This window comes from Protopterus annectens, chromosome 8.part0 (assembly GCF_019279795.1).
Source record: "Protopterus annectens isolate FY-2018-M chromosome 8.part0, PAN1.0, whole genome shotgun sequence".
Lineage (NCBI taxonomy): Eukaryota > Metazoa > Chordata > Ceratodontiformes > Protopteridae > Protopterus > Protopterus annectens.
Genome location: NC_056741.1, coordinates 1,238,774,008 through 1,238,788,783, shown reverse-complemented (window position 1 = coordinate 1,238,788,783; position 14,776 = coordinate 1,238,774,008). Strand labels below are relative to the sequence as shown.

General features: G+C 40.8%; 1 protein-coding gene across 1 annotated transcript in view; it reads left to right on the top strand.

Moving 5' to 3' along the window:
- Nucleotides 1–14,776, top strand: part of LOC122808448 — a 361,422-nt gene that overhangs the window by 234,739 nt on the left and 111,907 nt on the right. Inside the window, exon 7 of the mRNA XM_044079410.1 lies at nucleotides 11,356–11,479. Coding sequence (XP_043935345.1) covers nucleotides 11,356–11,479 — 124 coding nt within the window. The remainder of the gene's footprint in view (nucleotides 1–11,355; nucleotides 11,480–14,776) is intronic.

The following is a 14,776-nucleotide window of genomic DNA, read 5'->3' as shown; positions in this document are numbered from 1 at the left end:
TCACCATTTCACAACCAGTTGTTACCTGATTTTGTAAGGAAGCCAATAAGGAGCATTTCCTGCCATGAATGTGTAGTGTGTTGCAGAGTGTTTAAATGCCCCAGGATAGGCCTCTACCCCACAGGTATATTCTGTGTAATGTGTGGATGAGATTTTGGATACTGGAGTGTGTCATTACAGAGGGTTTAGGAATCCATTATGTGTAGCATGTTAAAATGCTCTGTGTATGACATAGATGTGTATGTTATGTGCATGTTGAGTATGTTCCTATCCAATGGTCACTACAGTCTAGCCACATTTGTTTGAGATAGTGTGGGTATTGCATGTGTTTGATGCAGCTAATCACATTAGTGAGATGTGTGTGCTCTTACACCAAACATGCACAGCATTAATTATGGGTAGGTGTGTTACCTGTGTACATGGCCTACACCTTAACTATGACATGCACTTTTTATTTCCAATAATAAATGTAGAACACACTCACCAGCATCTGTCCACTGCCTTGATATCACCCCAGAGGAACCTACATAGAGATGAGACAGTTTGTCAGTGACCACAACTGTGGTATTGCTACTGTGCGTTTACAATCTTACAGTACAACAACAGTTTACATTCACAGGGCTACAGCTTATGTTCCAAATGATCAGTATTGCACAACAACAGGCTCCACATCTTTGAACGACATACTCCACATCTCACATATGCATGATCTACCAATACAGATAACAGTAGTCTACAGATATGCCATGTTACCTGCATGCTCCATGTGTGCTTCCTGAGTGTCTCCAACCTCCATCATTGTGTATGTCTGCTGCTGTTGTTGTTGGGCAAGTGCCACCAGGCTCATGAGCAGCTCCTTCACTCTGGTGAGGGGGGGGGTGTATGCTAACACCACCCCCTGTTGCAAGCTGTTCCGTATGCACATTAGCAGCACGCTAATGGACATGTCGGAGAAGATCACTGCAGTGGTGGCATACCTGCTCATATGTGCGGTTATGCAGGGCTACCTCATTGACCCTGCGGACAAGATCTTGCCACATTGCAGTACGGTCCTGCTGGTCCTGGCTGGTTTGTGAAAATAGCACACGGTAGTGCTGAATCATGATGCTAGTGATGATATCATCTTCAGCCTGACTGTAACTTGGGTTCCTGTGGTGAACCATGATCCCTGGAAGACATAAATACAAAAATATGTCTGAGCAAGTCATATGGCACATTTAACATTATACAGTACAGATATCACTGAACTGCCATATATATATATATATATATATATATCTATATATATATATACTTATATACATAATACAATATGTTGTACCTGAGCATAGATTACAATAATTACTCACACACATACATCTACATGCTGGAGTACATTTTCTGTAGTGCTGTATGATTGAACTGGATGTTATGTTTGTGAATACATAAATGATATGTATATCTGAGATGGCTTAGTGGCAAATCACGTATGCTGTGATGTGAATGGTTGTAGGTTTTTTCCTAGTAAATGCTTTTTATTTTGTCACTAGCCAAACCAAAGGTCAGGAGCTACAGATGGAATAAGGCACATTTCAACATCTGCAAGTGGGTTTTCAGAAGGGTTAGCACAGCTTATGGAAGTTTAGCAACCTATATGCTAACTAAGAGTGAAACACTGTAACTGCCACTTATCACTGCTCACTCCACAACTGCGTGAAAGTGCCTTGCTCCCTCTCTATCCAATGAACCATGTCCTGCACAGCAACAAAATAAAATCAAAACAAGCAAGTTGGTCACAAGTACCCGAAACTGCACTGATAAACCAAAAAAAGGTACAAGCCAGATAGCCAGTCCCAGATGATTGTTTATTCCGCAAATCCACGAACCAATACGATGAAAACGTTAGGATATTTTATACTACGTTAATGTTCTTTGGTTTGCAGTGTGATTTATCTGTGTTGGTTTGTGGATTTGCGGAATAAACAATCATCTGGGACTGGCTATCTGGCTTGTACCTTTTTTTGGTTTAACAAAATAAAATCACTATATAAGACTATACAAGAGAACCTGGCACACTGTATGCAACACGATGCACCACCTAGCCACAGCAGATATACATCAAGCTGATGTGTAAAGAAATATATCATCCATCACAATCAGTGTAAGGTCCAGTAAATCTATTAATATTATACCAGACAACCTGTTAATGCCAAACTCGTGGCCAAAATATGTGCACAATTGGGAATATAGGTCACATACTGCTGCAGTACACTATGAATGTTGCTAGATACACAGTTATATGCATTACCACACATATGTCAAAGGACATGTTACAGACATACCTACACATACGTCAGACTTAATTACAGGACACAAATGTATGAAAACCCAGATAAGCTTTCAGTGTGTACTATACAGTATTGTGTGTCAGTACTTACAGAACCTTAATCTTGAGAAATGTAATCTGTGATGAATACAGGGACCACACAAAACAGTGGATGCAAGCAATGTGGACATACACCATACTTTGCTGTACAGGCCCAGAGCTTCAATTAGTATTACAGTACACACAGGATTTGTATTCAACATTGGTACCAATCAATAATTATAGATGTAGTGCTTTAGCCTCCAATGACACACCTAGTTAAAACCAAAGGACTTAATCACACTGTATGCAATAGCACTTGTTCTGCCTAGCAACAGAATACACAGCTTTTGCTAGGACCAAAGCAAGGACCCAGAATACCATAATAATAAAGTTTCCCAGTAAGCTATCCCACAGATACATATCTTTGATGTATTCACAAACATATTGACCATCACAGTCAGTCAACAGTACAGAGACTCTATTGCAACAAGTAGATGTAGGTGTGTATGAGTATATATAAATATATGTATATATATATATATATATATCTACATATATTTATATTTATATATATATATCTACATATACACATCCATTTGTCTACACACACACACACACACACACATATATATATATATATATATATATATATATAAATAAATATAGGCACATATACATTTCACCTTTCATAGTGAGAATATCAATTATACAAAGGATGTAAGGTGTACAGTAATGTAATGACATCACACAGTCTTGGGATAAGTGCATTGAAAGTGTTCATAGCCCAGGTAGCTTTAGCAGGCCTTACTGGCTACAACATTACAAACTGAATGAACCACTCACAGTGTTTAACCACCGCATGTCATATACCAGCACTGTATGCTGTCTTGTTTGTCACACACTAAAACCTACATACAAATATGCGCATACTAACCTTCACCAACATATATATCATCCCCTTCGCAAACAGTTGCAATATGTCCCCTGCTATATGCACATATACAGATGTGAATATATATGGCACATATATATTTCTCTGTATGTGTGTGGCATACACACACATGGTCCACACTGTTGTAAGTCCCTGGACCTCACAGCTGAAATGTTAGGCCTTGCTGCAACACAAACAGGTGTCACATATGAAAACAGACTAACATTGAGGGGGCATATATGGCAACAGATGCTAAATAAGCATACTGGACTGCTGCAGCAGTTGCCAATGCTAATCTACACTTTAATATGACTATCATGCATGTATTGTTATGTCACACCCATGTTTATATAATGTCAGTGCTAATCCCCCCAACAGCCATTGGCCACACTACTGTACAGAACACAGATAACATGGGTCAGATCTTTGACATTTAATGCTGAGTGACACATTTCACAGGTATGTCCCACTGCCCACAGGTACACACAGTATTGTCCATAGCAGTAGTTAAGCAGAACATCTGTGCAGAAAGAAGTACTGCTGCCACATATGAATGTTTCACATTATGTAGACTATTCTTCAATAACATCTACTACATGCCAGTAAATACATATGTGTCACATACATTTCCTTTGTATAATTTGGTAATATTTCTTTTTCCTTTTCTCTCTCTCTCTCTCTGTCAGTCTCTACAATAGAGTGATTGAGTTTGTTGGCAGAGATTGCAGCCTGCTTTTGTAGGACTTGCACATGAGCATGTGATTGCCTTTGCACCAATTAGTGCCCACCATTTGCTAATTGCATGCAGCCTGCTGTGTAGTAATTGAAGTAATCACTGTCATAGCAACCCAGTGCTATAAATTGCTGAGTCATGTATGTGTGGCCCTTTCAGCTTTCCAAGATGGAGATCATCCTTATTTGGTGTGGACATCATTGTTTAAGACAGAAGGTTGGTATAGTTCTTATATCGGAAGCCAGGGGTGTAGCCAGAGATTTATATTTTGTACTCAGACCTAATGTTGCTGCTTCCAGTACCCACTTGTCAGTGTAGAAATGTACTCACCCCTCAAAATGCTACCCCAAGATACATGGAAAGGTGTACTTTCTTTTCAACTGTTACAATTAACTGCCATACAAAGCTAGTTATAGAAATGTATTCCTTTGGCACAAGAATTGTTTGTGAGCTGCTATACTGTGAATATTCATTGACACACTAAACAGTTTGTGCTTTTTATTGTTGACATTAGCATGAGCTGCTCAGAAAACTGGACACATTTCAGTACTGTGAGTATGCTTACCTACATCCTTGGTAGACCCTGCACACACAGGTATATTCTACATTTGGGAAGGGTTAGGTTGAAGAAGTACAGAGAGTGTAAGTAGTATTGTGTGGATTTTATCTTGCTGGACTTACAGGGCTGCTGTGTACATGTTAGTTTATCAAGGCATGTAGTCTGTTTGCGTAACTCCCAACTGTGGACCTGTCCACATGATAGCCAGAGAATATCCTGTTATTTGTTGTCTGTGCACCACACAGGTCTTTTCAGCAATAGAGCAATGGCATTCTTACAGTTGGTTGCTACCAGTACATGGCTACATCCATTTGTATTTCAGTGTTTTATTCCTACATAAGGGTATGTTTCCAAAACTCCTTCCAAAGCTATTTGCACAGTGTGTAACAGCAGAAAGCCTAATATGCCTCTGTGTTTCTGTCTCTGCCAGACCTCTCAACCAATCAGGTACATATTTGAACAGACTCAGGGAAAAGTCAAGAAAAACTCAGGGACAATCAGGGACACCTGTGCCATTGTGCCATTAAGTTGAAACATTGAGAGAATCAGAGCATATGAATTAATACACTTTTTCTGAAGTAAAAGAAGTGTCTACCTCTTAATTATTGTCATTATTCATTAAGTGTAATTCACCACCTTTCTGGCCAAAGTCAGTAGTTTTAGAAGAGATTCAGAGGGACAGAGCTAAAATATGGGTCAAAATCAGGGATGACCATGAAAATTAGGGACATTTGAGAGGTATGGCCTCTGCCCTAAACAGATATGCCAATGTTTGTCCTGCTGTGATACTGTGCAGGTTTGTAAGGTGATGGTGTAACATTATTTCCTGCTAGAATGGCTGCTTTTCTTACCACAGTCATGTAATGTAATCCCACAACAACTGTTGGCCAACATCCACAGAACAAGTTGTGTGGTATGGTATTCCAAATTTTCCTTTACATTTACTCATTCTGATGCATGATATAATTATTTAAGCACCAACTTGATGTATATCTATTGTGGCTTAGTGGTACTTCATGTTGTGTAGTGTGTGCAAGGTCCGGGATTCGAGACTTACAGCAGTGTTTTATTTTGTTCCTGAGCAGAACAAGGGCCCTCACATACAGAGTGACTAAGGCACTTTTAAGCAGTTGTGAATGGGTTTGCGCAATACTTAGCCATGCTTAGCCAAGCGCAAACAAGCTCAAACTCGCGCAAACCCACTAACTACTGCTTAATAGTGCTTACTCCCTCTCACCCCCATGCTAATTTCTTTGAAAGAAAAGAAAAATGGAGAGATATGAAAGTGGTGAAAAAGGGGCAGAAAGAGGGAAAGACGGTATGGAAAATAGCTCATGATGTGCAGGATTGTTGTAGGGAAGATCCATAGCTGCCCATTTATTCAACAGCAACAGCTGTGCATATGTAATAAATTTGGAGGTAGTTATGAACCCTTCAACCCCTGAGAGAGGGGTGAGGAGAACAAAGTATGTTGTAATGCCAATTAAATAACATTTCATGTGTCCAGTGGACATGTGTGCAAAATGGGCAGCTATGTATGGGGTGTAATTTTTTTGGGGAGCAGATTGCCCTTTTTTTCAGGTGAGAGTGGAATGTGGGGTAGGGGAAGTAGGTATATTTGGGGAGGTAGGTTGGGGAGGTAAACAGACAAGACAAACAAGACACATACAGGGGAGGTATTTGACACATGTGGTGGGTGAACACCTTTGACAGGGAGGGATGTTTGAGAATTGCAAGCCCATGATTCCCCCAGATGGAAACAGTGGGACTGAGGTCCCCACCTATGGGCAGTCACCACTGCACCTTCACCGCCCAGAAGGTGGCTGTGCTGGGGGCTGTGTATGAGGTGCAGGGTGACCTGTGAGTTGTGCCACTTGGGCCTCAAGCTGGCATAGAGGCTCTGCAACAGAACATTAGATCTCTCTATGCACCACAGCCTGGACCCTATGAAGGGTGATAAGTGCTTCTCTGGCCATGCTTGCATGGGGGGGGGGCGAGACCCATCCCCTGCAGTGCTTCCACCCGAAGGTGGCACAGGGCCAATGGTGGAGGAGGTCCCAGGCTGGGCACTGGATCTGCTGGTGCCAGGTGCCAAGGCCAGCTGAGGTGGGACAGGTGGGTACGCTGGGACTGGCCTTCCCATACAAACTATGTTTTGGAGAGTTTAATAAAGATATGGGTTAATAACAGTCAACAGCATTGCCAATTAGTTATAACAGCATGCAGAAGTATTCCCATTAACCCAACACACCAGATTTTCAACAGATGAAAAGCAAGCATGACACATGCATATATAGAACAATAGTGGACATTACCACAGCATGCAGGTTTAATTGATGCCAACAGGCCACCAATGGTGTGGTATTTTAACAGGGCACATGCATAGAAATAAATGCAAATATTTATAAACCAATAGGACATATGTCCCAACAAATGTTTTGAGATTAGACATACCAATTGAGGTGTGGAATTGCATTTTTTATGCACATACAGTAGGGTGGAAAAAGATAGCTCAATTAACAACTTATATATCCTTCTAGTTTTCACTACATTCCTATTAACTGCGGTTATATGTCCCTTACATGTATTATTACACTACCCAATGTTATTATATTGTGCAATTGAATTTTGCTAGATCATTATATACATGAGCTGTATCTTACATACAAACTGTCCAAGATGCAGATGTTACTGCAACATATTTTGAGAATTGCTCACACACACTACTGCTAAGATGGTATACTGACAGCTCTACTTTCACATAATTATCTACATATGTTCAGGTGAAAGTATCAGTTATATGTTGACAGCTCCCTACATTTCTGGCAGCACACTGACATTTCTGGGGAACACAATACCAAGCTACTCATGTGCCAGATTAACCTGTACATGCTGAGCATGAACCAACAGTTGAGGGCTGTAAATTTGCATACAAGCTACTGGCACTCCCTTCATCCATGTTATATGTGCCTACACAAGTGTGGGTTGACACTGCTTAATGCAACACTACTATTTGTAGAATGCAACAGTACAACAACATATCAAAGAAAATAATACAGACGCACTCCATGAATCATACATTTATTAAAGGATTATTACACCTTTATTTATTGGGTTACAAGACTTTTTGAGGGCTCTCTTGTTTATTTTATATAACAGTACATGCAGAATAATTACTAACCTGCCTCATGATGCAGCCTTTGCAGCCTATCTTCATGGGCTTGCGCATTCATAGCCCACAAACCTGCAGCTGTGAAATGTAAATGCAGTGATATTGAAACATACCTATCCATAGTATAGACAAGCATGGCAATTCTTAACTACTTAATACAATGGCTACTTACTCAGTACTGGGGCATTAGGCATCATACGGGATTCCTGGATCCAGCAGTCCAGGTCATCCCCCCTATGCCACTTCAGGTCAGAATAATGGTGCCTGACCTGCTCACCAGTCCGAGGAACACCAGTGGCACTGGTGAGATCATGGGCAAGACTGTTCCAGGCCTCCGTTTTATATTGGGTAACCTGGTACTGGCCCTGCAGGAGCCTTTCCTCATGTTTGTGGATGAGGAGCCAAGCCATAATTTTGGACTCCTGGATGCCCCAGAGTTACACTCTAAACCAAGTGCCCTCACCTACACCAGCCATACTGAGTGCAGAAGGAAGATACAACCAGTTATAGCAAGTACTCCCACCTGTGGAGCTTAAATATACCTCATTTCCCGCACTTATTTGTGATTGGCCAGTTTTGGAAGAGCTCAGCTGTGGGCATGCCTGCATAGCTGATGGCAGCAATGTTTAAAATACCTTTGATAGATATGTCTCTGTTGAAAGTGCATGTTTGTGAAATGGTATCATGGTTTAGTGGTTACGTACTGTGACTATAGTGCACAGATTCCTGCGTTCCAGCCCTGTTACTGCTTTTTATTTTCCTGCTGGGCAGACCTGACTGGTTAAGGAACAGTAAAGCAGGTGTGAGCGTGTTTACCCGACTTTGCTCAACTTTGCCCTACTTTGCCCAACTTTGCCCAACGTTGCTCAACGTTGCTCGACGTTGCCCGACATTGCTTTACATTGCCTGATGTTGCTTTACATTGCCCAACGTTGCGCTGGTTAGCGCAGTGCGCAGCTATGCGCCATTGTATTTAAATGTGCTCAATACTGGTAAAATTTGCTTAGCAGTGCTTTATATTGCTTAAAATAGACTACTCATGCCTCAGAATGCATAAACATTTCACCGTCATATATATTTATAATTCGTGCACTACTACATTTAACATTTCAAGGCTTTTTACAAAACTTATACATAAAAAATGTCAGGAAATATTTTTGTATACAGATTTCCCACAGAAAATGGAACTTACAGTAGTGGGACTCGAACCGGGAATGCCTCCTCTTTGTGCGAAGGCTCTAACCACTATGCTATTGCTATGTTGCTTAATTTGCATATATTTTTCTTATTATCCTCTTCTGGTGTCTAAGATGCTTACTAAGCAATGGTGCCTGACCTGCTCACCAGTCCAGCAATGGGCAAACCCGCGCAAACCTGTGCAACTACGGGCAGCTATATTGAAAGAAAAAAAAATTCCTTTTATTTTTTATTTTGTAAGTTGTTTAACATATGGGGGAGTGTAGTGTTACCTTGTACACATGTGAGCGGACTCGCTCATGTAACTGGAAGTTGCGGCATTTCTTCATTGCAGGAGCGTGGATTTTTGGACTGCTCAGCAGTCCGACATGCCCCCTACACTCGTCCACACTCCATGTAAGCTTTAGAGTTGAGGCAGCGCGCCCTCATTAATATGCATGGCGTGCTGCTGTCAAACTCTTAGAATGGCGCTTCCGTGTAAGACTAATCTAGTAAATCCGGGGGACTATTAAAAGAAAACAAGCAAGAAATGTCATATTTGTGAGAGTTTTATTCTATTACTGGGGTTGAACTCATATAATGGTACCCTGTAATACTAACAAATGTGTATGTTTTTGTAAATGTTTCTCCATTTGTCTCCATGGCATTAATAATTTATCTTGGTCATCAGAGCTATGATAATGTGACTGGACTGAAGTCAGGCTTGTAATCAATGAACAATTTAAAGTTGATGGGATCATTGCTCCCACGTGTACTGTTGCCCACTTCTCATCATGAATGTAGAACTATTTATGTAGATTATAAATTGTTATCACTGTTAGTATTATTTTCTAGGTTGCTTGATGTTTTTTCTGGGCAGGTGAGTGGTAGTGAGAAGGTTAACATGATTTAACAAGTAAAATACAATAAGGGCAAATAAATAAGTGAACAAAGGCGGATGTTCCTGCATTTCTGCCAGAAATAATGCCAATAAACATGCTTTAAAGGTCTCCAACTTGCTACTTTGGTGAGGCCTCCTTCAGGCTTTTAAGACTGCAGCACTGTGCAGGTTCACGGCTAACCCTTTACCACAATTTCTGATTTGTCATACAAAGCAAGATCACTGTTTAAACCTCCAATAATTTCACATAATTGGTTGTTTAATAAATAAATGCTTTCATATGTCTTTACATGTACAGATGCAAAGCCCAGGTGTGGCATAATCATTTCAGTTCACAGTGATGTGTTTCACTAATGGCTGTTTAAATAATCTGCTTAGTTTCTGTTTGTATGATGATATGTGTGGTCAGAATACATTAAGCAGGATTTACCTGTAATTATTATTGCATTCTGAGCCTCACAAGGCATTTTACTCCAGAAAAACATTTTGTAGATATAATTTCTTAACTGTTTGGATGCTGGAAAATCTCACGGTATGAGTTACTACTAGAGTTCAAAAATATGTGGCCAGAGTAACAGCAAAAGGTTTAATATGAATTGCATTATAGATTTTAGATCTTACTATGAAATTCATTCTTTCATTTATTCGTTGATTACCTGCTTAATCTAATTCAAGGGTGCTGGCCACAACCTATCCTGGTCCTCACTGGGTGTGAGGCACAGACTAAGGGGTTAACCCATTGCAGGGCACATTTACTCACTCTTTCAAAATACCAACACATGTAGGCAATTTGAAGAGTGATAATTCACCTACAGCACATTTTTAAGCAGTTAGAGAAAACTGGGGCTCCTAGATAAAGCACACAAGGATACAGGGTGGATATGTACACCTCAGATAGAAATCAGCCTAGACATGAACCAAAGAAAACCAAGTATTCTGAGGTGGTAGTGCTAACAAATGTATCACTGACATTATTTAAAGGTGGTACTATGGCACAAGAGGTAATGTTGCCATATAACAGAAGAGGGTTTGCAGTTTGTTTCTCAGCTGCGGTACCTTTAGTGTGGTGTATACATGTCCTTCCCTGTTTGCATGGGTTTTCTCTGGGTGCTCTGATTTTCTCCCATATTTCAAAGGCATACGGTAAGTGGATCACTGACTCAGGTGTCCATAGGTGTGATGCAGAAGAAGGACCTGGCAACCTACATCCATTTCTTTTCCTTGCCTTGTAAACCCCATGGATTCCAGTGGCTGTCTGCAGGGTCACAGTAGGAATTGGATGTGACTTGTGAGAGAGTGTGTTTCAAATGTCTTGGCACAAGATGAGCAATTCCAGCACTCGGGCACTAAAAAACTATTCGGTCTTTGAAATTCAGTTTTCATATTTTTCTATAAAATGCGATTTTTACATGCTGCAAGTTCATATGTATCATGTTAATAGCTGAAAAAAGTAAAATTCAGTTTAAAATATCTGTGAACATATCTTTGAGAGAAAACAGAATGTGTGGCATTAAATATTATTTCTGTCTATTTCAGATTCCCAAATCAGTCTGTTCTGATAGCTGTCTCCGAGGCTACAGGAAAGCTACTATACCAGGGCAACCAATTTGTTGCTTTGCTTGCATTTTATGTTCTGAAGGAGAAATTGCCAATGAGAGTGGTGAGTTTCTGCATGTTTTTTTTCCATGTTCCAGAAAATCCCATTGTCCTTGAAGGCATCTCATTTTTACATGTGGCAGTGTCCTTTGGAAGATATGACTGAGCCAGTTTATTGATTTGAGCATGACTGAGCTGTATATATATATATATATATATATATATGACTTTTGTTTATATACTGGCAGTTAGCACAGATGAATAACGCTGTGAGCTGCTTCTTGTTGTCCAGTGATTGTTTCCCCCTCAGTCTCTATTTACCTGCTTTTTTACTCTAAGCGGGTCATTACAGCCAAGTAACATCTCCAGGCATTTCTGCAGTTACCGCCTACTGCGCCTCTAGGCGTCAAATATTGCCTGCTCATATTTTCAATAATAATTCTAAAACCATGCTGCATACAAAGTGTCAGAATATTTTATCTTGAAGCATACATGATGGCAAACACAATTGTATTGATATATGACCTCTGTCAATTAGTATTTGTTATAATTGTAAGGTGATAACTTCATTTTTTAAATGCTGAAGCCACACCCACTTGGAGTTAAAGGTACACACTCAAAAGAGCTCTACTGGAGGGAATGAGTTAAACGGACAGCACTCTAGGCAATGGAGAAGTTTATCTAGTTTCCTCAGTGGTCTCCTGGACTGCATACCTATTAACTACCTATGAACTTACAATAATTAAACAGCAACCCATGGACCATGGGTGGGATATGAAAGGATTTTATCCCAGCTAGCTAGGCTTGTTGTTGCGGGATCAAATCCTGAAACCAAGAGGAAGTAAATTAATCTGAGGAAGTTCTGGAGGGTACTGGAAGAAAGCGCTAGTAACTCACTTTATTTAATATTTTTTATTGTTGTTAAGTGTGTTTGTTAATAAACCTACTAAAGGATGTTTTATCCATGCTGGACTTGCTGCTGTTTTCTTCTGCTAGTTGTTCAAAATTTTGTTGGATTGCTAAAGTATTGTAATACCCTCCCTTTCCATATACATGTTGGTATTGTGGAAGTTGAGTATTTATTCAGTAGGCTAACACATTTTATTTGAGTAACGTAGGTTTAAACTGCTCTTTGATAATGTGAACTATGAAGCATGTAGCATTGTCTTATGTCAAACTCATGAACATGTACCTTGGTAATAATTCATAGCATCAGTGTAGGGCAAGCACATAAAACAGAAAAAGGGATATGTAGACTGTATAATGGCATATAAATGAAGAAGCACAGTCTAATGGGTGCATAGTGGCATGTAAATGAGGACAGGATAATACAGATTGTGCTACATAGCTGCCAGTTGTGATGTCATACAAACAGATGTGTCTGAGTCAGGAGTGTGGACAGTTTTTTTCAATTTGTACTCTAAGGTTTGGTACTGCTACCACCCCATGCATCTATGCTACCCTGCTCCCAGTGCTTCTATGATCCCTCACCAAAATCTAGTCTTCTGAGATGTCCACTGTCACTCTTAACAGGCATTTAGTAGCAGTGATTCACTGCAGCAAGCCTCCATACCACATTAAGGAAGACAGTCTCACAGAGGTCCATCCACACCATATCACACACACACAACACACACCACATGGCTGTTAACTACTCTGGCTTTAATACCTCAAAAAAACAGACTAAACAATTCCTAACATGCAGCCCACAGTCCATTCCAAAGGGAAACCAGCTGGGCTGGGCTGGGCTGTTGGCTGATGTGGTTTAGGTGCATGTAATAGCAACCTAAGTCATTCATAGGAAACAGCCCACAAACCAGTCAGCAGGGGAAGACAGCCAGATCCATTCACTGCATTCTACTACATCAAGGTATCCTGTCCTACAGACATCCATTCACACCACCACACACCAGCCAGAAAAAGGGAAGCCCACAGCCTGCCCCACAAAGGTTCAGTCACACCTCACACAACCACAGTGGATAGTAAATGCTGCTGGGAGCTGATGACTGCTCTGGTTTTGATACAATGAAAACAAATAGCCTAAACCATTCACAATAAGCAGCCCACAATCCAGTCTAAAGGGAAGCCAGCTGGGCTGGGCTGCTGGCTGTTCTGGTTTAGGTGCACTTCATAGCAGCCTAAGCCATTCACAAGAAGTGGCCAATAGCCCAATCAAAATGAGAAGACAGCCTGAATCATTCACTGCAACAAACTCCTCTACCATATGATGGCCAGTCCCACAGAGAGTCCATTCACACAAAACATCTCACACATAGTGAACAGTAAGACTTAAGTGGTGCTAGAGCTGTTGACTGATCTGGTTTTTGTGTATTTTAAAAATAAGCCTAAACCTTATCATTAAGAAGCCCACTATCCAGTCCAAAGGGAAGCCAGCTGGGCTGAGCTGTTGGATGCTCTAGTTTTCATGTAATTTGGCAACTGCAGCCTAAACCATTTACATCAAGCAGGTCACACTACAGTCAAAAGGGAAGCCACCCATCCACAGCTTATAATCAGCAGATGACAATGTACAAACAGCCATGAGTACCCACCTGTCATTATCCTGATGAATTGTGGTATCACCTTGGAAAGACATTAAATTGGTGATCATTACATGGATCAAAGTCTTTCAGTTTGTTTGTCTTTTCGGCTTTTCCCAGTTAGGGGTCACCACAGCAGAACTCCAGCCAGCTAATGATTGGCACTAGATTTTTATGGTGCCAAGTTGCCAGCCCAACACCCAACCTTCAGTGAAGGCACACCCATTCACACATGTCTTTTGAACACCACTCAACTACGGGGAGGGCATGCAGACTCCACACAGAAGGCACTCCAGCTAAGAATCGAACAAGAGAACCTCTTGCTTTGAGGCAGCAACACTATCGCTGCACCACCGCAGCTTGGATCAAAGTTTTTTGGTACCTGTCTGCTGTATACTTAAATGGGTTGCCCTTGATGCACACACATGACAACATCATGTTGATATCACACAGGATAAAAGTCTTTCAGTACCTGTGCGATATCAACATGATGTTGTCATGTATGTGCATCAAGGGCAAACATAAGTATACAGCAGACATAATATTTCATAGCCAAGTCTTAATGCAACGTAGAGTAAATGCCCACTCTCATGGGAAATACCCAACTGGCATGGTAGCCAAAATTGTTAATGCACTGTTTATATTTGGACAAAATGCTGGGGTCAAATGCTGTAGAGTTGAAATGCTGGTCGCTGGCAGCTTGTCTCGCACAGCTGCTCTCCATCTGTCCACCCATTGGTGAAGCTCATTTTTGAAACTGGGCAGACTGAATATGTCAGTCTTGCATGCACTGCACAATTTTACCACTTTCTCATCATCTT